At 36.5% G+C, this 24,172-nt stretch overlaps 3 protein-coding genes across 5 annotated transcripts; 2 read left to right on the top strand and 1 right to left on the bottom strand.

Moving 5' to 3' along the window:
* The first annotated feature begins 81 nt into the window (after positions 1–81).
* Positions 82–3,390, top strand: acta1b (actin alpha 1, skeletal muscle b). Its single transcript, XM_084390898.1, has 7 exons — positions 82–356; positions 1,262–1,401; positions 1,493–1,817; positions 1,978–2,139; positions 2,422–2,613; positions 2,696–2,877; positions 2,972–3,390. Exons 2-7 carry the CDS (start codon positions 1,273–1,275, stop codon positions 3,113–3,115), a joined length of 1,134 nt encoding a protein of 377 aa, XP_084247024.1. The 5' UTR covers positions 82–356; positions 1,262–1,272; the 3' UTR covers positions 3,116–3,390.
* Positions 3,391–4,256: 866 nt separating this feature from the next.
* On the top strand, positions 4,257–8,191 carry ccsapb (centriole, cilia and spindle-associated protein b). 3 transcript variants are annotated; one of them, XM_084391220.1, is made up of 4 exons: positions 4,257–4,385; positions 5,044–5,379; positions 6,143–6,432; positions 6,940–8,191. In XM_084391220.1, exons 2-4 carry the CDS (start codon positions 5,061–5,063, stop codon positions 7,114–7,116), a joined length of 786 nt encoding a protein of 261 aa, XP_084247346.1. In that variant the 5' UTR covers positions 4,257–4,385; positions 5,044–5,060; the 3' UTR covers positions 7,117–8,191. The 3 variants fall into 3 exon arrangements, with proteins under 3 accessions (XP_084247346.1, XP_084247348.1, XP_084247347.1); XM_084391222.1 differs by having other exon boundaries at positions 6,924–7,057; XM_084391221.1 differs by lacking the exon at positions 4,257–4,385 and having other exon boundaries at positions 4,943–5,379.
* A 137-nt stretch (positions 8,192–8,328) lies between these two features.
* Positions 8,329–16,691, bottom strand: rab4a (RAB4a, member RAS oncogene family). The gene is made up of 8 exons (XM_084391224.1): positions 16,531–16,691; positions 16,016–16,096; positions 15,794–15,908; positions 14,687–14,749; positions 14,387–14,541; positions 13,623–13,718; positions 13,390–13,533; positions 8,329–9,835 (listed from the first exon to the last, which is right to left on the bottom strand). Exons 1-7 carry the CDS (start codon positions 16,544–16,546, stop codon positions 13,418–13,420), a joined length of 642 nt encoding a protein of 213 aa, XP_084247350.1. The 5' UTR covers positions 16,547–16,691; the 3' UTR covers positions 8,329–9,835; positions 13,390–13,417.
* Positions 16,692–24,172: the final 7,481 nt, after the last annotated feature.

Here is a 24,172-nt window from a genome sequence, read left to right on the forward strand (position 1 = left end):
CTAGGAAGCATGTGGGAAATGGCTAGTAGCAACATCAACACCGCCCCCACACCATATACAGCTCATGCTGTGGACTGAAATGATGACTGTCAAACCATAGAAGGACAGTCATGCTCACTACGAACCTAGGGATAGCGGGAGACACGCCGCTTCACTAGGAAGTCACCCCTCGCTTGCCCTGCAAAAGCCTAATATGGTTGAAGGATGGGGAAAACTCCAACTGAACATACACATATCCTCAATAGTGCGCATGGGGACAAACACGAAGAGTATATAAGGTTTTCATGGGTCAGTCAGTCCGTGACTGGATCCATCAGCGGTTGTGTTCTGCACTGAGCTTCATCAGAGAAAGAAAGGTAAGAGAAAGGGATTAAACAAACCCATGCGCTACTTACTAGTGAAGTCACGCGGACTAACAGAAAAACTTTTAGTCAACGTAAGGCAACTAACGTCAACGTCTACGAGATATAGCTAAAGGGTTTGCAATAGGTATATAAATAATTGAATGCATTTATAATAGATTGTATATTTTGATTTGTCATTCATATACATTTGATAATCATATATTAGAAAATTAATATGTATTTAAAAATATGAATAGCCTATTATAAACATCTCTAAGAGTTATATAGATCATTTATAACAAAAGGTCATAACTAATAATATTACTTTATTACTACTTGATTTATTCATTAATGTTTCCATTTCTACAGCACTTGTTGTACACTGTAAAAAAGAAGTAAAGTTACAACCTGCAGTCATAAGTGCAGTCAGATCATCATTTTTTTAAGTTATTGAGTTTTAATTAAGTTAAAAACAAAGACTTATAAGATGAGTCTGAGTCATGAAACTGGCTAATAAAACTCATGTACAAAGGACAGAAAATATTATGACAATTTAAATGGATGGAAACAAAGATGTCGTAAATGATAAAAAAACATTTTTGTATGTGTATGTAACTTACGCCTGCATTGCTGTAGAATCACTTAAATTTTGCAAAAGGCTGCACCCAATCCAATATTTCTCAATGTTCAATCCGAGAACACGCAACTATTTTACAAAGTGGTTTCGTATGAATTCATACAACGTGAATTTTTTTAAAAGAGTAAGTATGAAGATCTACCCCTAAACTTAACCATCAGTGGGGGGGTAAGCAGAGCGTAAAAAAAACGTACAAATCTGATCATACGAATTCATATGAATTATTCACCACAACGTATAGTTACAATTTGCCATGAGAGTGTGTTATGTCCCTCATTAGAATCCATCAAGATGTGTGACGACGAAGAGACCACCGCCCTGGTGTGCGACAACGGTTCAGGCCTGGTCAAGGCTGGATTTGCTGGTGATGACGCCCCCAGAGCCGTCTTCCCCTCCATCGTTGGTCGCCCCCGTCACCAGGTATGTTGCATTTCGCCATTTTAAAAATAATTAACAGGCTTTAGCTATTGTAACATTTGTGACATTAAAAATACCCTTTTTCTTCTTCCAGGGTGTCATGGTGGGTATGGGTCAGAAGGACTCATACGTAGGAGATGAAGCTCAGAGCAAGAGGGGTATCCTCACTTTGAAGTACCCCATCGAGCACGGTATCATAACCAACTGGGATGATATGGAGAAGATCTGGCACCATACCTTCTACAACGAGCTCCGCGTGGCCCCTGAGGAGCACCCAACTCTTCTGACTGAAGCTCCTCTTAACCCCAAGGCTAACCGTGAGAAGATGACCCAGATCATGTTCGAGACCTTCAACGTCCCAGCCATGTATGTGGCCATTCAGGCTGTGCTGTCCCTGTACGCTTCTGGCCGTACCACTGGTGAGGCAATTATTTGAACATTTAACACTTCTACTAATCATATATTTTAAAGATCTAATTTACAAATAATTTTAAAGGATCTAACGTGCAGTTTTACATATCTGCAAAGAAATGTGCCAATTTATAAATGTCTTTTCTGACCTGTTTTTCTATATTTAAGGTATTGTGCTGGACTCTGGTGATGGTGTGTCCCACAATGTCCCCATCTATGAGGGTTACGCTCTGCCCCACGCCATCATGCGTCTGGATCTGGCTGGACGCGATCTGACCGACTACCTCATGAAGATCCTGACTGAGCGTGGATATTCTTTCGTCACAACTGGTAGGAAAATGCAATTTTTCAATTTCACAATAATTTCTGTGTTGTTTAAAATCAGCTATAGGCTTTTTCAGCTTTTAAAAAAACTAAACTTATGTTAAATTGTAATAATATTAAAAGATTTTACTGTTTGTTTTGATTAAGTAAATACAGCCTTGGTGAGCATAAGAGACTTCTTTCAAAAATTCAGACCTACCCCAAACTTTTCCTATACAATTTTTTATTTGTTTTGTTATGTTATGTTATGTTGGAAACAACTGACTTACTTATACACTCCGTTTACAGCTGAGCGTGAGATTGTCCGTGACATCAAGGAGAAGCTGTGCTACGTGGCTCTGGACTTTGAGAATGAGATGGCCACTGCCGCCTCTTCCTCTTCCCTGGAGAAAAGCTATGAGTTGCCCGACGGCCAGGTCATCACCATTGGTAATGAGCGTTTCCGTTGCCCAGAGACCCTCTTCCAGCCTTCTTTCATTGGTGCGTAAAAACAAACACTATTAAAAAATGCTGCGTTTTTCCACACGGCTTTTAGGTTGATTAATAAGGTGTTTCTGAACAGGTATGGAGTCTGCTGGAATCCATGAGACCGCCTACAACAGCATCATGAAGTGCGACATTGACATCAGGAAGGACCTGTATGCCAACAATGTCTTGTCAGGTGGTACCACCATGTACCCAGGTATTGCTGACCGTATGCAGAAGGAGATCACCGCACTGGCCCCCAGCACAATGAAGATCAAGGTACTGTAATGCATCTGTGGTTATCTTTTAACATGCTTCTGTTCCCTATTGATATAGTAATATGCATCACTGATGTGTCTCCTCATTTTGACAGATCATTGCCCCACCTGAGCGTAAATACTCCGTATGGATCGGTGGCTCCATCCTGGCTTCCCTGTCCACCTTCCAGCAGATGTGGATCACCAAGCAGGAATACGATGAGGCAGGCCCCAGCATTGTCCACCGCAAGTGCTTCTAAATCCATCATCTGCATCCGTTTGCTGTGGATCACGCAATAATAGAGAATACTGGACATTCATCATTATTGGACAGCTTTGGTACAGATTTATTTTGTACCCATGTGTTACATACCCTGGATTACCAAGCAGGAACACGATAAGGCAGGCTCCAGCATTGTCCAAACAGACACAATCAAGATCCAGAAAACCGTTATACCATGTTGTCTATCACAAGAATGTAATCTGTACATAAATAGTCATTAATTTATTAAAGTCCATTATTTGGTTTTTGTGACACGTTTGTATTAATAAATTGTTTGACTTGACACTGGAAATTTAGGCCTGGTTTTACAGACAGGGCTTAGATTAAGCCAGGATTAGGCTTTTGGTAAAATTAGGGCATTTAAGTAGCTTTTATAAACGTACCTTAGAAAAAAAATTAAAACATTACTGGTGTGCATCTTGAGACAAAACAATGGCATTGACATATTTTAAGATATGTCGGTTGAAACCGCTCAAACATGTATTTTAGTCTGGGACTACCTTGTCTGTAAAATTTGGGGTTAGTGATCTAGAGTGTTGCTGAAAAGCAAAAAAGTATGATCTAATTATTTTCAGAAAGCATAGCTGATAAAGTAAGATTCATAGTGCAGTTTGCTTAGTGTACAAAGTATTTAAGTTCACAAAAATCAAAAAGTCATCATATGGTCACACAAAAGTTAATTTAACCCTTCATTCATTTAAAGAGAATAAATTATATATATATAGATTAACGTTTTCAATCACATGCACAGAATTTATTTTCAGATTTCAATTTGCCATGAATGAGTCACAAATCCTAAAACTAAAATGTGCATGATTCAAAATCCTTGTGGTCAAAAGGTGATTATTTTTATAGGAGGTTTTTGTAGTCTGGTCTGGTTTTTCCAGATAAGCACCATCTTCCATATGTTAATGTGTGAAATTATGTGTATATGGCTTCTTTCTGGCACAAATGTTCACGTGAGTATATTTATCGCAGTGTAACGTGTTTTGTGGTCGTTTAAAATGCTGTTCAAAGGCTATAAACAACAACACGTATAAAAAAAACAATACTTTTTAAGACCCCGAACACCTCCTCTGGGAGGTCAAGTTGTAACCGTGAAGAACAACACCTGTTGATTCCTTCGAGTGATTTCCAGCGCCTTCACCACAGGGCGGAGCTACAACCGTGTTTTACAAAGCAAGGTTGACGTCTGCAGACTACAAGCGCCATCTGTTTACCTTCTCGGCCCTGCCTTAATCAAAACGGTAAGTAAATATAATATCAAAACACGGCTCTTGTTACTGTTGACAGGTTTTTATGGCATAAATCTTCATTCGACTTGCTTCCGCTCATTGCGGTCACATGACACTTGCTTTAAACACTAGTCGACGTTCTAATGCAGCTTTAACCTCTATTTGAATTACTATACCGCACACCGTTTGATTGCATTTAGATAGGCATTATGCCAAACGCTGATATTTAACGTTGACTACAACAATATATAGAGAAAAGCTTTCGTTTCTCTGTACAGTCGCACTGTCGATGGTAGCACATTATCTATGCTGCGTATAACATTTACTAATGTCTTATTTTTATTCGTGTGTTTTATATTAGTGAACTGTATTACTGAAGTCTGCATTCAGGTTTATCGTCACCTTATGAACCCTAATATGCAAATGCGTTAAGAGGTTCAGAGAGCTCCGAGATGACGCCATAGTTTAAGTAGGTGTGTGCACGAAGGGGGCGTGTCGAAGAGAGAAACTCAGCGATTGGCTTTCGCTTGCGTATTAGAACTCTGTTGCCATAGTAATTTGGTTTAAAAGTCTGGCGCGAGAAGAGGGCTGATTCGGAATAGAATTGCATAATTCATTTTCAACAGACTGTTAGTTCGCTATAATGTAACCTTTATATGTTTCTCTCTAGTCGAACGATAGTGAAAAATGGTGACGAAGAGAATTAGGTCTGAATACATGAAGAAATTTAAAGATCCGAGATGGGACACCTACGCGAAATGTTATGAGGATTTGCTGAACTACAGACTGTCAAGGCGGTTGTTGGAGCAAGCGCACAACCCTTGGTTTTGGGGAGAATGGGGAAGCGAGACAGGCTCCAGTGGCAAATCTACTCCTTTAAGTCGGAATAAAGTCGAACCTCTGAGGATCCATGATGAGAAACCAGAACGATCTGCATGTGTGACACCAGAACCACCAGCAGCAGAACCAGAACCACACGCAGGAGTTCAGGACACTGCAGACACCAGTAAGTCCTCCTGATCGTGCTAACGTTACAGGTTGTCTTGTCATCTTATGTTGTTTTTATTTTATAGTATTTACTAAAATAGTTTGTGTGTTCGAGTGTTGTTGTTGTTGTTGTAATCTAAAACTAAATCTACATCTTCGTTAATTAAAACAAAATCTAAATATTAGATTAAAACTTAAACTTGAATGAAAATCGCCTATAAAATAAATAGAAATATTAAGACCAAAAACAAATAAAAATGACAAAAGCAAAAATTCTCAAATTTAAAATAAAACGAAAATATAAAAATAAAAACTAATTTCAAATATTAAATACTATAATAGTATGCATTTCCCTAATATTTATACTGACACTGACAAAAAAAGGGACAGAAAATAGAACATTTTCATTAAATGTCCATATTTATGGTAGTAATAAATTACATGATTATATTATCAATGTTTTAATTGATTTACAGCTATAATACAGCTACATATGTGTCATAAAGTCTTTGTAAATTATGACATACAGAGATAAACTTAACTGATTTGCTTATCATTTTAAGACATTCTAAAGATGCTGATGCTCAAACCTTATTTACAGTAAATAACTTTACCGTAGTGAAATATTTACATTAGCACAATTTAGCATAATTTTCAAAGTAACATTTAAACTTAATGCCAAGTAATAAAGACACTCTAATCTGTGGTACTTGATTAAAATGACTCCAAACACTTTTTCAAATGCAAAATCCCATGCGGATCTCTCTGTGTTTTCTCATCAGAGCTAGTTACCATAGTCGCTGAGCGGCGTCATCAAGAAGGGGAGGAAGAGAATGCCAGGGAACGCGTTCCTGCTCTCAACCCAGAAACTGACGCGAATATCCTGAATACGCCAAAGAGCAAACGCCGCTCTTCACACAAGCATACAAGATCAAAGGTCAAGCCTCATGTCACCAAAGACCCTGACAAAGAGAACCGTCACCCTTTTGCCCTGTATGGCTCAGGAGAGAGGCGGACAGATATGGCTTCTAAGAAAACCCATAATGTTGGACCCGCAACATCAACCGCAGAGGTGAGTATCCTTTCAGGAAGCATATCATATCATAAGAGGCTCTTGACCAGTAAGCAAACTTCTGAAAAAAAAAAGACTACTGGAATAAAACAAATATTAGTTTGGTTAATATAAATATTCCTTATAAATTGAAATGAACAATTACTCTCTTTCTCTCTTGGATTGTTTCAACTTTAAGGTCACCATCAATCAATTTCAAGATGGACAAAATCGAAATTCTTTTGTTCTTGTTTTAGAAGCAGTTTCACTCAGATATACGTCACAATAGAGAAGACTCTCTCAACTTCCTTTTAATGCCAACTTTAAAGGGATGAAAATTCTGTCATTATATTACTACTACTTTAAAGAATGTTTCAAATGGCTTTTGTCCATCAAAGTCAATGTGGTCTAATGTTGTTTTGTGAGTAAATGATGATAGAATGTTCATTTGTGGGCAAACTAACCCTTGAAGTACTCATCTGTTTATCATTTTTCATGCCTACTTCATGCAGCCTTTCTTCTGTCTAGATCCATGAGTCAGCGTTGCGAGCAAAAACCAGACGGGAGGTGGAGAAACAGATGAAGAAATCCGACAAACAAAGAGCCAGATCTGCTGACTTAGAAAAGAACGCAACTAAGATTGTCCCTGATTTCAACCCCTGGATGACAGAGTACATGCGCTGCTTTTCCGCTCGGTCTCGGTAGTATTGCTTTCAGAAATCCTTTAAAAATGTCTGTGACTGTATAAACCTCTCAGGCTAAACAACCCAAAATACTCCACGTGATGACTGGGACATCTGTCCAGTTCACTTGCCTTCTTCCAGATGGGTCACAATGAATTCTACTCAAGGTTTTTTAGGGGTTTATTTACACCATGAATATGTTGCATTTACTGGTACATACGTATCAAACATGAAAACACAATCCATTGATGCTGCAGGGCAAACTGTCAAACAATCACATGCCTTGTTGTTTTTGTAGGTTGCGTAGATTTACAGTCCATGAGATTTACCAGTGTCTCTTTACACTCTCAGCCAAACAATTACTTGAAAGTGTTCAGTAAGTAATTGTCAGACAATTAGAGACATATAATGTGATGTGTTGTAATGTTCTGTATTTTCTCCATTGTTTATATTGATTAACCCATTAGGGTTAATGTAAAGAAATCTGCGCCAACACTTCACTTACTTAAATAGTCGTTCCATTATATTAATATCTGTTTTCTTTGATTTGAGCCAAATTAGATTTTACTTGTACATTCACTCTAATGGTGCGTTCCATGTGTATTATGTTGTAAATATAGTGTAAAAAGTCACTGGTATCTAAAGCATGAAACAGACAGCAAAATGACCAATCATTTTTGAATGAGATCATACACATCAAAGCCATTCCAGCTGTTCTTCATCAAGAATAACTTTCATTCAGTGTGATGTTATTTGGTTTTTAGTAGCACTCAGGTATTTCGTGTTGTATTTTATGTAATTTATTTTTTGAGGAATAATGAGATTGGGATATTTGTACACTATTTATATAAGGATATTGAACTGATTCTAAATTCAGTACTTATTATATTTAGTTCATCATCTTTAATGGAAGAACGCATGTGTTGTATAAACAAATCGACAGGTATTTTTTCCCTCATCATATTTTATAGTCAGCTCTAGCATGTATTACGTGAATAGTGTTGGTTTAGTGTAAAAGTATTGAAGCCATAATGTTAATGAGGTACATTAAGATGATGAATATGCATTCCACTGTCTGATTCAAAAGCACATTTGAAGGGTATTAAGGTTTATGTGTTTAGATTTCAGCTTGTAAAACTGAGATGTGTTTAAATGTGTAACATTTACAGTGCTATTTCACCACACGAATAGGTCACTAATAGTGATGGGATTTTTGTTTTGTTTTCAGTCTTAACACTTTTAACAGGTTGCTGTTTAGAGGGAGTTATTGGTATGTAAAAGTAAAAAATAAAGTATAAAACTTTACATAAGCATATAATGGATGTTAAAGTATTTTTGTAGTTAAGGATACTTTGTAGACAGGCCTGCCATTAATATACGAAACTGTTCTCACTACTATGCACAAAGCAAATTTATTATATCACCAACTCATTAGAGCATGCTGTTCCTGGACATTGGGATTCTGCAAGCTTGCCAAGACTTTATCCATGTGTCAGAGCCAAGGAGCAATTACAGTATCTGGCATTATCTTCCTTATTCACTTTAATTAAACTCTTTATTTTATTTTTTTAAAGAAAACTTGACTGTCCAGCAAAATCGGATTGGAAGTTTTACACAAACTACACTGATTTTACATTCAGCAGCTAAATTGTACTTTTGATTAGGTAGAGTTTTGAATCCCTTAGATCAGTACTACAGATTTACCTGACATGTTTGAGGTTCATGTAAAGTGAAGAAGCAGCATTAATGAAAAAAACGAGGAACTACCATTCAATGCATTGATAAACTTGACTATTGGCAATCTGCCTCATTTTAACAAATCGTTATTTTTACAAACATAAAATGATTGATATAAAGACATGATGACAAGCATTGTGAAGTGGGATCCACAATGGTTTAGCATTCATTTTCAAAGCAAGCTTATTTAAGATATGTCCATTTAAAATGTATAGAAGAACATGGAAAAAGTAGATTTAGAAAGCAAAATAATAAAAAAAAGGAATTCTCCAAAAAAAGGAAAAAAAGAATCACTTTAAATACGCAAGTATCATTTCAACAAACACCTAAAAATGGGAATGCAGCACAGGAACGCTTTATAAATATAGAGCATGTAACACTGATATTGAAGCTGTCCATACTGACAATATATTACAGTGTGATATGAAGGCAAGTGGGCGCTGACTGACATTTTAAATGTAAATTACAATACAAGAACAAAAACTTCTTGACAAATGTCAAAAACCACTTTCTGGTATCCTATCCTAAAACATCCTAACAATAATGGAAAAAAATAAAGCTAATTAAAAGCAAGATAATGCACATTGTTGATAATTACAGGTGCGTGCCATAAAGCAGTGATGCAACTATATATATATATGCTGTATATAGTCATTTATGAATATGTAGTAGTACTTCAACCATGAAACATGCTCCACGGTGATAATATAAACTCTTCTCTACACAACATCTACATATGGAAAAGGAAAAGACGGGGCTCAGTGCAGTATTCTCAGGGGCAAGAGCCAGATCTTTTAACTACCCTCAGTGTTTTGGGTACCACAGATGTCTTTGCCTGGGCCCGAGGGGGACAGTAAACATTTTCCGGATCCTTCTGGAGTTTAAGGGGGTCCTCGGCATGTCAGAACAGAAGTAAAAGTAAGGTGAGGGAAACAGACGCTCCACCACGATGAGCCGTACATCACACGCCCCGACTAATGTCGTCCTCCTCGCGTTCACACAACCTTGGCCAAAGGACACAGAAAAAGTGCAGGAAGTCATACAGATGGTCTTTACAGACTGCTTTCTTCACGTCTACAAATTGAAGGTGCAGCTTCATAATCAGCCTTGATCTTCTTCAGACACCTTGAATCTCTATTTCTAGCTCGCATTCCAAACAAGGCACCTCGGAAAGCGCTTGGGAGGGCAGAGTATCTGGAGTTAAATATATCCATTCCCCTGACACTGTTTCTCGTTTGGCATTTGACTGATAAGAGGGAGAAGGGTTTGGAGGACTTGTCTGTTCTTAAGAGGCGGTGGAAGAAGGTAAAACATTTGGCCGTGTGTGTGTGTGGGTGCTGAGGCATTATCACTTGTACGTAAGGCATGCAGAAGCAAACTCGAGTGGCATTTGGTTGGTGTCACTGACAAAAATAGCACCTCCTCTTGAAGAGAGCTCCTCCTGCTAGAGCATGCCAAATACAGTAGAGATGCTGAGGGGTGGCTATTAACATCCTTTTACAGACAACGGGGTTATGACTGCTTTGACTATCTAATGCTAAAATTGTGTGTCACGAAGTATGCTGGTATCACTTTAAAATACAGTTCAGTTTATTAGTATTAAAGCATGCAATTGGAATCATAAAGTTAATAAAACTAATTTAGGTTAATGTTAATTTATAAATATAGGATTTTTTCCATTGGTGTCATTGTTTATAATACATTAATGTTGCTTTATACAAACTGAAGTGTAAAAACTAAATTAATATACACTATGTTAAAATGTTTAGGTTTGGTAAGTTTTTCTTTTTTCTTTCTTTTTTTTTTTAAAGAAGCCTCTTGTGCTCACCAGGGCTAGATTTAATTGATCAAAAATACAGTAAAACCATTAAATTCTGAAATATTATTTAAATTGAAAATATCTGTTAGTGTCACATGATCCTCCAGAAATCATACCAATATGCTAATTTGCTGCTCAAGAAATATTTCTTATCATTCTGTGTTGAAAACAGGTTTTGAATGAACTTTTGAATGGTAGTTTATGTAGAAATTAATATTATTCAAGATTAATAAATGCTGTAAAAGTACTGGTCATTGTAAGTTCATGTTAGCATTCACTAATGTTAACATACACAAACTTACTTTAAAGCATTACCAGGATTTTATACCATAAAAAGGGTAATGAGAAATTCTAAACACTAGCAGTAAACAAAAATAGATGAAAAATAATTATATATAAAATATGTTCTATGTTTGTCTTTTCAGACATTGTTTTTATTCTTTATCTTCTTTATCTTAGTTTCTTACATGGTTAACACTAAATTCCAAACTAAAGACTAAACATTAAAAATATGATTCAGTTATTGAATAAAGTTCAAGGATACTGAACAGAACCCTTAGCAGACTGAGCAAGACACTTAAATCTAATATGCAGGGAATGATGTCGTGAGCACAGTGAACAACTGTATCTGATTAAATCTGAATGCAGCGCAGCTATTTTTAGTGGATGATGATTATGAGTGGTACGGGGACCAGTAAAGAGGAAGAACAGCACCTTCTTTTAGAGACCAATATTATGATATAGCAACATGAAGAAAATTAGTATAAGTAGGGGTGCGCGATATTGACAAAAAAATGTCTGGGATTTTATCGATAGCGATAATTAGAAGATATTTTGCTTAGTGTGTTTTTTGTGTTGGTACGTTGTCAGGTTTAGGCTCCTAAAGTGTTTGATATTCCTCAGATTCTGTGTGGTGGTAGATTATGGAAAGATAAATAGAAATTATCTTTTATTTTTAAATTGATTTGTACCTTTTATGGGCATTTTTACCATTATAAAGTTATTAATGTATGCATCATCCTTTGTCAAATTATTACATTTAATCAATAAATTCAATTAGAATTATGAGAATTATGAGAATTACAATAGGGCTATTACCAATCAGATGAAATCAGCATCAACAAAATTGATCTTTGCAATGCAGAGGAAACACAGAAGCTGCATCTGAAGTGGCATTAAAGGGATAGTTCACCCAAAATGAAAATTAGCCCATGATTTACTCACCCTGAAGCCACCCTAGGTGTATATGACATTCTTCTTTCAGACGAGTACAATCAAAGTTATATTAAAAAATGTCCTGGCTCTTCCAAGCTTTATAATGTGAGTAAATGGGTGTATGTCTTTGGAAGTCCATCAAAGCGCATCCATTCATAAATGAACTATCCCTTTAAGATGCATGTTTAATGCAGCTCAGAGGGGACATGAATGCATTTAACCTGCAGTTACAAATGCATAAATAAGGTTTTGATGTTTAAACATAAAATGTTGAATATTGATATTTGAAATTATGAAAAAAATGAAAAGATACTTTAAATGTGAAATTAAAACCACCAGTAGGTGGCTGCAAGTCACTGTTAATGAGTAAGTCATTGGCTGCATCCAAAATCGCATACTTCTTTACTATATAGTAGGCGAAAAAAGTATGTAACAAAAGTAGTATGTCCGAATTCACAGTACACATAAAAGAGTAGGCAAAAAGTACCCGCATGACCTACTACTTCCGGCAAGATTCTTAAGTGTGCATATGATATGCACACTTTACTATCCCATGAGGCCATGGGAGAGAATTTGTGAATGGCAGTGAAGCGACGCAACTGACGCTGATAGGCCACATAATAATGACGAAAGCATCCGGATTACATTCATACTACACACATTCATACTATATAGACCGTACTTTTTTTAGCGGTCATGAAGTGATGACTTACTCAAATAAGTACCTACTCAAGAGAGTGTGCGATTTTGGACGCAGCCATTGAGTTTCAACTGATTCATTTGAACGGCTAATTCATTCAGGAACGAAGCATTTGACTGTCTTAATGAGTGAGTCATTGAATCATTCAAACGATTCGTTAATTCAGTGAAGAAACAACGTTGTGTGCTGCTAAACAGTCCTGTGGCTTTGTTTGGAACTATTTTCATCGGCGAAATAGAGCAAAAACAGGCAATACAGTGTATAAAATGCAAGTCACTTCATATTAACTTGCTTATTAAACTGTTGTATAAAATCATTATCACATTTGTAATCATGCACTCAATCAAGCACTCTTCGTGTGATATTGATTAACTATATTATACGATATAAATATAAAAGACAGATGTATTAAAAAGACAGAGGTATTACATATATAATACAGAGGTATTTTGCCTCCTTATCTTGATTATTGGGGGCATTCTAAATGTATTTTAATAGACTAAATCACGCAGTGAAATTGTGGACTCTGAATGCACAAACACATTACTCTAACTCTCTAGTCTAGACTACATCACGTAGTGCATAGTGCACACAGACTATGTGTGTTTTTGTAAAGTGAGGGACATAATGTCAGATCGCACATTGTTAAAACAAATATCACAATATTATCGGAGACGATATATATCACACCCCTAATAAGTATTGCACATGAAAATGCTAAGGAACTGCTGAAACCCCTCAGGACAGAGCTTGGACAACCTTCTAATATTAAAACCTCAGATGTGAAAAGCAAGCAGAGAGAAGTCAAGCCTCTGGACCTTCACCTGGTTGGTGAGTTGTCTGGGATCTGTGTTAACAGCCACACTCCTGCACGCTCTCTGCCTGAGCCCGTCTGGGAGAACGCAGCTGCCGCAACGCTGCATCTCCATACTGGATTCCTGAACCCATTCGCTCTGGGTCCAGCTCTCCTACACAAACAAATGACAAGCACAGCAGCTTGATTCCAATGTCTTTATAGGCTTATAAGTAAGAGCAAAAGGCACTGGTCTTTTTGTACCTGACTCTATTTTGTTAAGGATTTTCCGAGCACACTGGACAAAAGCTTCCTCCACATTCTCCCCTGTTAGTGCACTGGTCTCCAAAAACATGAGCTCTGAAAGTAAACATATAAAAAATTACATCTGTTTTTAAAGCAGAAATGCATTCTCAAAAAGACTTAAACATTGTGATTATTTTATTTAGTTTATTTAGTATTAAATAAAGATTAGAATTATTTATATGCTATAATAGTATTTAATAATATTTTGAATTAGCTTGAATTTTCAGCTTTCATTAAGATTTGGTCATTTTGTTATGTGCTTTTGCCATTTCTATTAGTTTTTGTTTTATTTAAACATTTCTATTTAGCTCAATATTTAGCTTTATATTTATTGCAGTAAAATTACATTTTATTTCAGTTAGTTGCCAAAGCAACATTTCCAAAATTTGTTTGGTTTTGAAGTTTTTAATCCAATATTGATTTTTTTCTTTTTCAGCTTTATTTCAGTTAACGCAAACCATTTTTAATAATTTTAGTTTACAATAACAACACAGATCCATAAACACTAGTATATAAACAATGGCAATGCACCAATAGCCAATCACGGTTTACTCTCTGAATAGCCCTTGTGATCTCAATGCAGCCAGTTGTGTGTCTACACGTTCACTACTGGGCTAATATTTGTTAGTAATTCTATCCTGTAGTGACCTCTATTGGCACAGTCACAATATGCAAGCAGATCAATTGTAACCAGCAGGTATCTGCTTGTCTGACATACACACCATTCTCTTGAGCGAAACGCGAGGCCTCCAGGAAGGTGACTTCACGGTCAGCATCCAGATCCTTCTTATTTCCACACAGTATAATCACTATGTTCTGGCTGGCCAACATCCGGGCATCTGTCAGCCAGTTAGTCAGAGCGTTGTATGTTTCTCGACTAACATCCAGAGACAGAAAGTGTGAGAAATCAATACACTTAGGGATGTGGAAAACATCCAGAAATATATGAATCTCTGAGAAAATAGAGCCCCACACACCCATAATATTATGCAGAGGAACTGGATATACAAGTGTGACTTTACCTAGTGATATCATACACAAGTAGAGCCCCTGCTGCACCTCTGTAGTAGCTGCGTGTTACAGACCTGAGGAGAACAAACATTTGTACAATTAAACTTCTGTAATGTCTGCAAGAGTTTGGCATAACAGCTGGTTAAATCTAGTGGTAAACCAATATATCAATCAACCAATTAAATGGCTAATATTTGGTCATTTTAGAGCTACCCAGCATTGGCAATTAGTCAACAGATAATGGACAAAAAATTGATCAGCAAAGATGCATTAAATTGATCAAAAGTGACAGTAAAGACATTTACATTGTTTCAGAATATTTCTATTTTAAATAAATGCTGTTCTTTGGAATTTTCTATTCTTCATATAACCTTGAAAAAAAAATGCATCTCTTTTTCTTGAGCAGCAAATTTGAATGAACTCTGAAGGATCATGTGACAGATGACTGGCACATTTTAGAGTGGCCTTTTATTGTGGCCAGCCTAAGGCACACCTGTGCAATAATCATGCTGTCTAATCAGCATCTTGATATGCCACACCTGTGAGGTGGATGATTATCTCGGCAAAGGAATAATGTTCACTAACACAGATTTATGAATAATATTTGAGAGAAATAGGCCTTTTGTGTACATAGAAAAAGTTTTAGATCTTTGAGTTAAGTTCATGAAAAATGGGGGCAAAAACAAAAGTATTGCGTTTATAATTTTGTTCAGTGTGTGTATATATATATATATATATATATATATATATATATATATATATACACACACACACACATATATATATACATATATAGAAGCCTTAAAGCAATGCAAAATAATAAATAATTTGTGTGACATTAGTATATTTTCATTCTAAATGTATTTTGGCTCTAGGAAGAAGCTGCAGGCAAAAGTTCAGTGAAAATTAAGCATTATGTTGACAGCGCTGACAAATGAATCTGTGTGAGGTACTATAAACTACATGCAATCTGGAGTTTAATCACACCCTCGTGAAATGCTGCACCATCTGATTGCCTGAGAACAAATCTGGAAATTTTCATCATGAGTCATATCTCACAGTGGTCACAACAAACACGGCCAATCTAAGAAGGAAACAGTTTTAGAAAATTAACACACCTGAAACGTTCCTGTCCTGCTGTATCCCAGATCTGGAGCTTGACAAACTTATTGACCACACTGATTATCTTTGAGCCAAATTCAACCCCAATAGTGTGATTCGAGTCATCTTTGACTAGAGGAACAGAGGATAGACATTAGCAACTGAACATTGACGGATGTAACATTTCATTTTTTTTTGTTTTTTTTAATTTATTGGTAAGATAACAGAAAATTGCATACATCTTTTTTCTATAAACTGATGAAGCAGACAAGATTTTCCAGTTCCTGCATTTCCTATCACAAGAAACTTAAACAGGAAATCTAGAAGGGAGGAAAACAAAAACAAAGATTTTGTTTTGTTAAAAAAAATGCAAATTGTACATAATATAAATAGCATAGTATAGGAATGTATGTTACTAAATCATAACATTAACCAGACTATATAGGCTATCAATACTCATTATCTAATATAGAGACTAAAGAGGTAATCATAACATTCAAGTTATATCCAAAATGATAACGTAATATAGTAATTATTGCTGTCAATACCTTTTTTATTGACGAATCAAAAATAAAACATTTAAGACTAGCGTCGAAAGATGAAACATATGGCAGACAGAAAGCTGCTGCCTAGCTGGCACTAAACACAGCTTGTAAGCAAATGCTGTGATGATGAGCTCGGGACACCTGCTAAAAATCATGCTATGCTGTCGATAACAAGTGTGACAAGAGAAAAGGAAAATTAGTCACCCTACCGTATGTCTCTGACATGACTGGCGCTGTGTTTCTAGCCTTTTAATACTGCGTTTTTTCTCTTTCACGTCAATCAACAAGGCTATCAAATAAAGGGAAATCCCTTACAGGGTTTCGAGCATCCTTGTCGGAAGTTTGTGTAGCAACTACTTCCTGTTGAGATTTTCAAAATAAAAGTCAAGGGTTCTTTAAAAAGCACAGCGACACAAAATGCATGACAAGAATCAATCAGAATCAAGCATTTAACTGCCCCGTAGTATATATTAGTATTGAATGTAAATATAAATATCAAAGAGGTATTTTGTGCATTTTTTTAAAACTCTTTTATATACATCTTGAACGTTAAGATCTGACTGACTAAAAAAAAGTGCTTTCAAGTAACCACTTGAGGGTGGTAGTTAGTTGTCTGTCTGTGCGAGTTACATCTGTTCTTAAAAAAACACACACTTAACTCATGATTATTTGTACCAGATTTTAAAGGGCTGATCTCTTTGTACCTTTCACAAGTCACAATTAATATGGTTTGTTTTTATATCCACATTTTATAATTGTGAGTATATGTTACCCTTAGATTAACCCCAGAATTCCATAAAGCTCAACACAGACTACACAGGATTGATCAGGAAAATTGCAGGGTGAGTCAAAACTTTCTAAATTAAATCAAGATTCAGTACTTGAAAGGATATCATGGATGGCAACAGTTATTTATGACTGATGTAAATTGCCCTAGCTATAAATTGTAGACCACATCATTCAGTAATGACTGATGGATGTTTTTACACACAAACTTCATGTGGAGCATATGAAACAAAGGGTAGGCCTATTACATAAATTAGTTCTGTTTCATCTTTCCGTGGTGGTATAATTAGTCCCTTCTTTTCTTTAATTTATAAATTAGTTCATTTGAAATAAACAGGCAGATAAACAGATTTCTTATTGGAAAGCCAACAGTCAATGTCATCGTCATCAAGGCATTCCAGCCTAGACACTTGAAGCTCTTCTAGAAAATCTAAAATAATGTCTGTCAACACCCAAAAACAAGGCTGCTTGCAGAATAAGCGCCACATATCTTCTCCAGATGGCTGTGCATTGGTCCTGGGTTTATTGCATAATGCCTCAGGATGTATAGGCTGCAGATTTTTGTTCTGTTCACATGTCCTGTTTGTTTTAGATCTTTCCTGGCTCTCTCTATATGACAAAGATACATGACTAAACAATGGGATCTGAGCTTAAAGGGCTAGGCTTATGTCCACATAGAAATAAATCCACTCAGATAATATGCTTTTATGTATACAGTCATACCCAGAGGTGAACAGTAACAAAGTACATTTACTTGAGTACTGTACTTAAGTACACTTTTTGATTATCTGTACTTTACTTGAGTATTATTTTTTCTGGAAACTTTTTACTTTAAATAAACACAAAAAGACAAATATCTTACATTTTACTCCACTATTTCTGTCAAGGTCCTTGAGTAGAAAGTAGTAACGTCAGTCAGGGGATGATTTTGGTTGCAGGGGTTGCATTTTGGTTGGAAATGAAAGTCGGGTTGACGTCAGAACCCAACGTCAGATTGACGTCAACATCCAATGCCGGACAGACGTCTCCATTGACTTTGCTTTGCGAGAAGCTGCCTCCTTGTCATTTCTGACTTATAACAAAAAAACAAAACAATGTCTAAAAGCTGCTATGTGACAAGGTGTACAGCAAACAAGCTAAGAAACCCAGAAATACGTTTTAATAATCTATCGACCCCAAAAAATGAGCATTTTAAGGACACAAAAGTGAAGCGATGCGTTCGTGTAAGAAAATAACTAGCTTCCGGCAGACGGCCGCCACTGTAAAAATTAAACCGTGATTTTTACGGTAAAAAAACGGCAGCTGTGGTTGCCAGAACTTTACCGTCAAAAATACGGTAGCAACGTTATCGGTTATACAGACTTAACTTAAAATTTACAGTAATAAACCGTATTTTATTATCTGATATAATGTGAATTTACCATCCTATTAAACTATTAATATCTGTTTTGTACCATTGTAATACACTGATAACCACCAATCACAGCAGTGATGGGAGTCACATGATCAATCAAAGCTCATCACAAGCAGCTCTTCCACAAGAAAGTTAATACTAATTTATTAAAGCTGCATAGTCTCATTCACACAAACATTAAACACCATCATGGTAACACATGAAATTTAAAAAATGCACTAAACATTAATTTAACAACATTAAATGTAACATAAAACCCTAATGTACATAACTGATTAGAAAAAATGAAAAAAAAAAACTATGAAGAAACAGATTTCAACAAAAATACATCAAATGTGAAGTATCACACAGGGAATTGTGGGAATGCCAATTTACGTTTTTTCACTGTAAATTATACAATGAGTTGTTCTTTTTCACTTTCAAAAACTGTAAATTTAACGGTATTTTACAGCAAAATTACATTAAATGTACCGTTAGATCTATCACAGTTATTTACCGTATATAGTACGGAAACTTTCGTTTTTTACAGTACGCAACAATTTACGGTGAAAGAGTAACCCTTGAACTTGATGTACAACATAATACACCCATTCACTCCCATTATAAAGCTTGGAAGAGCCAGGACTTTTTTTAATAACTCCGATTGTATTAGTCTAAAATAAGAATGTCATATACATCTAGGATGGCTTCATCATCTAAATCTAAAGTGTAGATTTCAGAGTATCTAAAGTGTTAAAGACATAGCTATATATATATATATATATATATATATATATATATATATATGTAATAAATGCATTTAAGCAAAAGATTAAAAGATTTTGCACAATTGTTTGATGGAACTTTTTTTTTAGTGTGCTTAATACGGCAATACTAAGTACGACAGCGTCTCGTAATCTTTGTGTCTTGCATCTAAAAGTTCTTCCTAAGCCATTGTGAGTTTGTGGTATAGAAAAGGGGGGGTTGCATTCATCCCCTAGGAGCTCTGCTATCACAAGAGCACAATGGAAACCAGGAAGAAGGGAAGTTAACTGTCCTTGGAATCTAAAATTGTCATCACACTGTCTGCACCAGGATGTTATTTTGAAATGTGGGAGTTTTTTTCAGTTCAAACCAATGATTAGAAAGGCTTGCATCTGTGCCAGGTTAAACCTCAGGGCAGAGAATGTGCGATAGCGCAAAAACAGTATCACAACTGCTGTCACGTCAGGACTTGAAAAGCTATTGTTAAGTTTGTTTTGCCCAATTTTCTGTTGGAATGTTTAAATGGAGGCGTGCTGAAACATTTCATTAAAGGAATGAAATATTAAGTAGTAAATGTGCATGCAATTATTTCTTTGCAGCTGTTGAAGAGTTTGTATGGTAGGTAGATGCAGCATACATATTCAGCAGATGTTGTGGTACTTCATGCTGCAGTACATTGAGGGTTTTCAATTGCTTTACAGGTTGTTGGAATCTGAGTCATTATATATGGAATCAGTTCGTTCTTTATGACACTAATAGCATAAACAGCACAGACACAACCAAATTCCAGATTTTTTTTCCTGTGACTTGCAGAACAACATATGGCTTGTTAGCTTAAGGTGACTGGGAACGCACACCAGAGAGTCGTGCATTGAGTTAACAGCGAGGGTTTTGACTGGGTGTCTTCATCTGCAGATCAGTGCGTCAGTGTTTCTGTCTTTCAAATGCAGCTTGCTTTAAAGCGGCTGTTTATCCTGTAGCACAGTATCCTCTATACAGAAAAATGCTAAAGATTTAACTCTGGGACCAAGTAAAGTAGCACACTCTTCACAACCCCTGAATACTGCTGTTGTGTTGCGTCCATAAAAAGGGGAAAGCTGCTCAGAGACTTGACAGATTAACGTGGTGAAAAAGAAGAAAAGCTTCGCTAGACACTAAGCTTACATGAGCCCTGTGTTGGATATGTAGGCCGAAGTTGTTAGGCTTTTTTCTTTGCGAGTTTGGGTAGTAGTTTTTCATTTTTGTGAATGATTTGTTGTTTTGAACAAATCATTTAGGTGAACTAATCATTCTCGTTCACTCGGTTCCACAAACTGATTCATATTTTTTTGTTCACTGAAGTAAAAGCTTCTACAGAAATCGATCACTCCTCTCATTGACTTTAATCTGTATACAGTGAATGACACATACATATTGCACTACTTTCACAGCTTCTGCCTTTAGAAGTGTGTGACTTTTCCGACTAGCACGAGCAAATAGCCTGCGTATCTATAGCACGAATGATATTTCTCGTATCATTTATACGCCAAAAACAGTTTTTGCGTTCAAATGATACGCACTGTAAACCCCTTGGGTAGGATTGAGGAATGGGGTGAGGAATGTGTGCGTATTACACGCCATAAAGTGCGTATCATATGCACGCGAAAACTGCGTATCATATGTACGCAAAAACTCTTTTTGGCGTATAAATGATACGAGAAATATCATTCATGCTATGCCATTGGTAGATACGCACCATGCCATTGGTTGGACCTAATGAATATATACACGCCATTCATTGAATGATTCTTTATCAGACTGAACAAACAATGTTTTGACGAATTGCTTGCGGGGATTATTCAATGACTCACTTATAACAAAGAATTCACCTATCGCCAACTACAAGTTCAGCATACATTATGAGAGAGAGGTCGTTGTTTTACTGGCAGACAAACTTGTGATATTTTGCTAATATTAGGGCTGCACGATATTGAAGAAAAGTGCGATATGCGATTGCTCATTAAATAATGCGATATTCGATATGCGATACGATAATGCTTAAAGTGTGTTAAATTATCTTTAAAATATATTTAAAATGATATAACCTACATACGTGTTTCACATTGTTTTTGTGACAAGAAACCATCCCTATAACTTCTGAAAGTGAACAGCAGTGTTTTACTGTAGCATAAGAAGTAAGTGATATTTTTACATCAGTGTAAACCCAGGGGGTCTAGGGTTTCAGGAAGGCCTACATTAGGTTAATTTAACAACAGAAACTGAATAATCAAATGTAAAAATAAAACACGGCTTAGTTTTCACTCTATGAATTAAATATATATAGTATACGGATTCTTAATAAAACTACAAAAGTTATTCAGCCAAGAGCAGTGAGTGATTTTCTCTTGACCCCAGTTATTGCAAGCCATTGCGATATGCATATCGCGATATATACATTTACGATATTTCGATAGTTTCGACATATTGTGCAGCCCTAGCTAATATATATATGGGTGAATCTGACATTATAGAGGCATCTCACCTGAAAAAAGTTTCAAAGAAGTAGGCAGTTAACCGAATGTTTGGGCCTCAGAAGTCAGATAAATATGTATAACTCATTCAAAGACTGCCTGGGTGACAATACTTGCCATCCAGGTCTGAAAACCTTGACCGGCCTGCATTTAAAAGTGATTTGTGGCCAGCTCTCTATTGTCAGCATCTAGCAGCCAAACTCACTTAATAATCTGATGTAATATGTATGAGGGAGCTTGGTCATTGGACATTCATCCTAAAGGTCACAGCTGAGCTCAGCTGAAAAGGAGCTGATGTTGTTAGCTACCTGCTATCTCAGTTATCTCCATAATGACACATGACAAACTTGTTACTTGAACATGTATGCAATCAAACTGCAATAGTTTAGCTGAAAAAATATCTCCCTTCCTTTTTAAAAGGCTTTTTATTGAAAGCACTCTTTCATGCAGCCCTGCCTCCAGAGCACTTCATGGTACAAAGAGTTCACCATTGTTCCCAGCACATCACTATTGGAGACAGACAGCCTGGGAGGCAGTGGACAGACGAACAAGAAAGAGAAAGAGAAGGAGAGGGGCTGAAAAGAGAGGGATGGAGGAGGCGGGACTTGGCCTTGTTTTGATCACTCCAGTGTTATTAACCTAGCACAAAGCTGGGATCACTTGGCAGGTCTGTCTTGGGTCACTGTGATTCTATGATCGCTGCACTGCTTCATCACTGAGCACTGGGTAAGGAACAGGTTAAACATTCACCTTGCACACAGGGCACGTCAGTTCTTCATGATGTATAACTTAAAAGGTTCCCCAAAAAATGAAAAAAGTGTCATTAATTATTCACCCTCATGTCCGTAAGACTTTCGTTCATCTTCGAAACACAAATGAAGATATTTAAAATGAAATCTGAGAGATTTATGTCCCTCCATTGACAGTCCACGCAACTACCACTTTGTCACTTCAAAAAGTCCATTATGAGATCTTAAAACGAATTAATCAACAGTTTAGTCCAAATTTTCTTAAGAGACTGGATCGCTTTATATGATGAACAGACCAAATCACCATGAATCACCAAGAGTCGGATACGACTGAAATAGTTAATGAATAAATGAAATGAGCAAATTTGTGACATCAACTGTTTGTGGACATAACAAATACTAAGAAATGTTTAAATTCTATATTTTTTTTAACTCCAATTGCAATGCAGATAATGGGCCAATAGTTTGTTATGATTAAAAAAAAAATCAAATTAGAAAAATGTCAAATAGAAAACAAAATTGTCACTAGTGCATGGTCTCAGACTCAGAACAACTTTATCATCTTTATCTCTCATTCTCACAATATTTGCACCACACAGCCTTTGAACCAGACTGGTAAATGTTTGATGGTCTAGGGATGGTCAGGACCAAGGACACCATGATAGATGGACTTGATCCGTGACAACATGCTTGAGTTGAATGCGTGTCTCTCTAGGAAAGTGGTTGTATTGACCAGGCCTTGAATTGAATACTAATGGGGTTAGCCCAGCTGTCATGATGCAGATGCAGATGCACTAGTCAATTGTTCCACTGCATGACCCTTTCGAGTCTCCATGGGGACAGAGATTCTGTCAGAAGGGTTCATGTGCACTCAAAAACACAGAGGGTATGGGACCATCTCTCTCAAAGATATGATGTCATAAATACACACCAAAAAGAATGAAGGCAGATAAATTCCAGGAGCACACAATAAACGTTAATGTGACTCTAACTGTTTTTTCCCCCAACAATTTAGCCCAGCTGTTGTATCTATTACAGCTGCAGCCCTTACGGTGTCCTCAGCAGAAGACATCTGTGGAAATTAGTATTTCCACAGTATTTCAACAGTATTTTTTATTGTTTGCTCAAAATTAAACAATAACAAACTACCATAAACTTGAACTGTACAAATCCTTCCAAATGAAAGAGAAGAAAAGATCACATTCTCTCAAAATTAATATCAGATTACTCACACATGGCCACGTTCACACTTGAATTAAACAGTCTGTACTCCAATGTCGACTAATCTTCCACCTCCAATGACGTGGATCTTGGAAAAATAGTGATCTTTTATTAATTGTGTCTTTCATGCCGAAGGGGCGAAACGCTGATCGCTGATAATTAGAATATAATGAGTTGAGCTCTGGGGAGACTAGCCAAGTGTGGATGAGAGGAGATGGAAATATTGACTTTGAGGCTACAGGATAGAGGATTAGATTGTCTACAACACTGCAACTTATTCACTGCAAACAATCCAACCTCCCTCTCACAACATCTCATGCTGTCCACAGTCTATAAACACTGGCCATTCAGTCATGTGGGAGTGATAGTGAATAATTTGGATAAAATATCAAATATATTTTACATCCTTTCCCCATGCAACTTATAC

The sequence above is a fragment of the Rutilus rutilus genome (genome assembly GCF_951802725.1).
Source record: "Rutilus rutilus genome assembly, chromosome: 20".
Taxonomy (NCBI): domain Eukaryota; kingdom Metazoa; phylum Chordata; class Actinopteri; order Cypriniformes; family Leuciscidae; genus Rutilus; species Rutilus rutilus.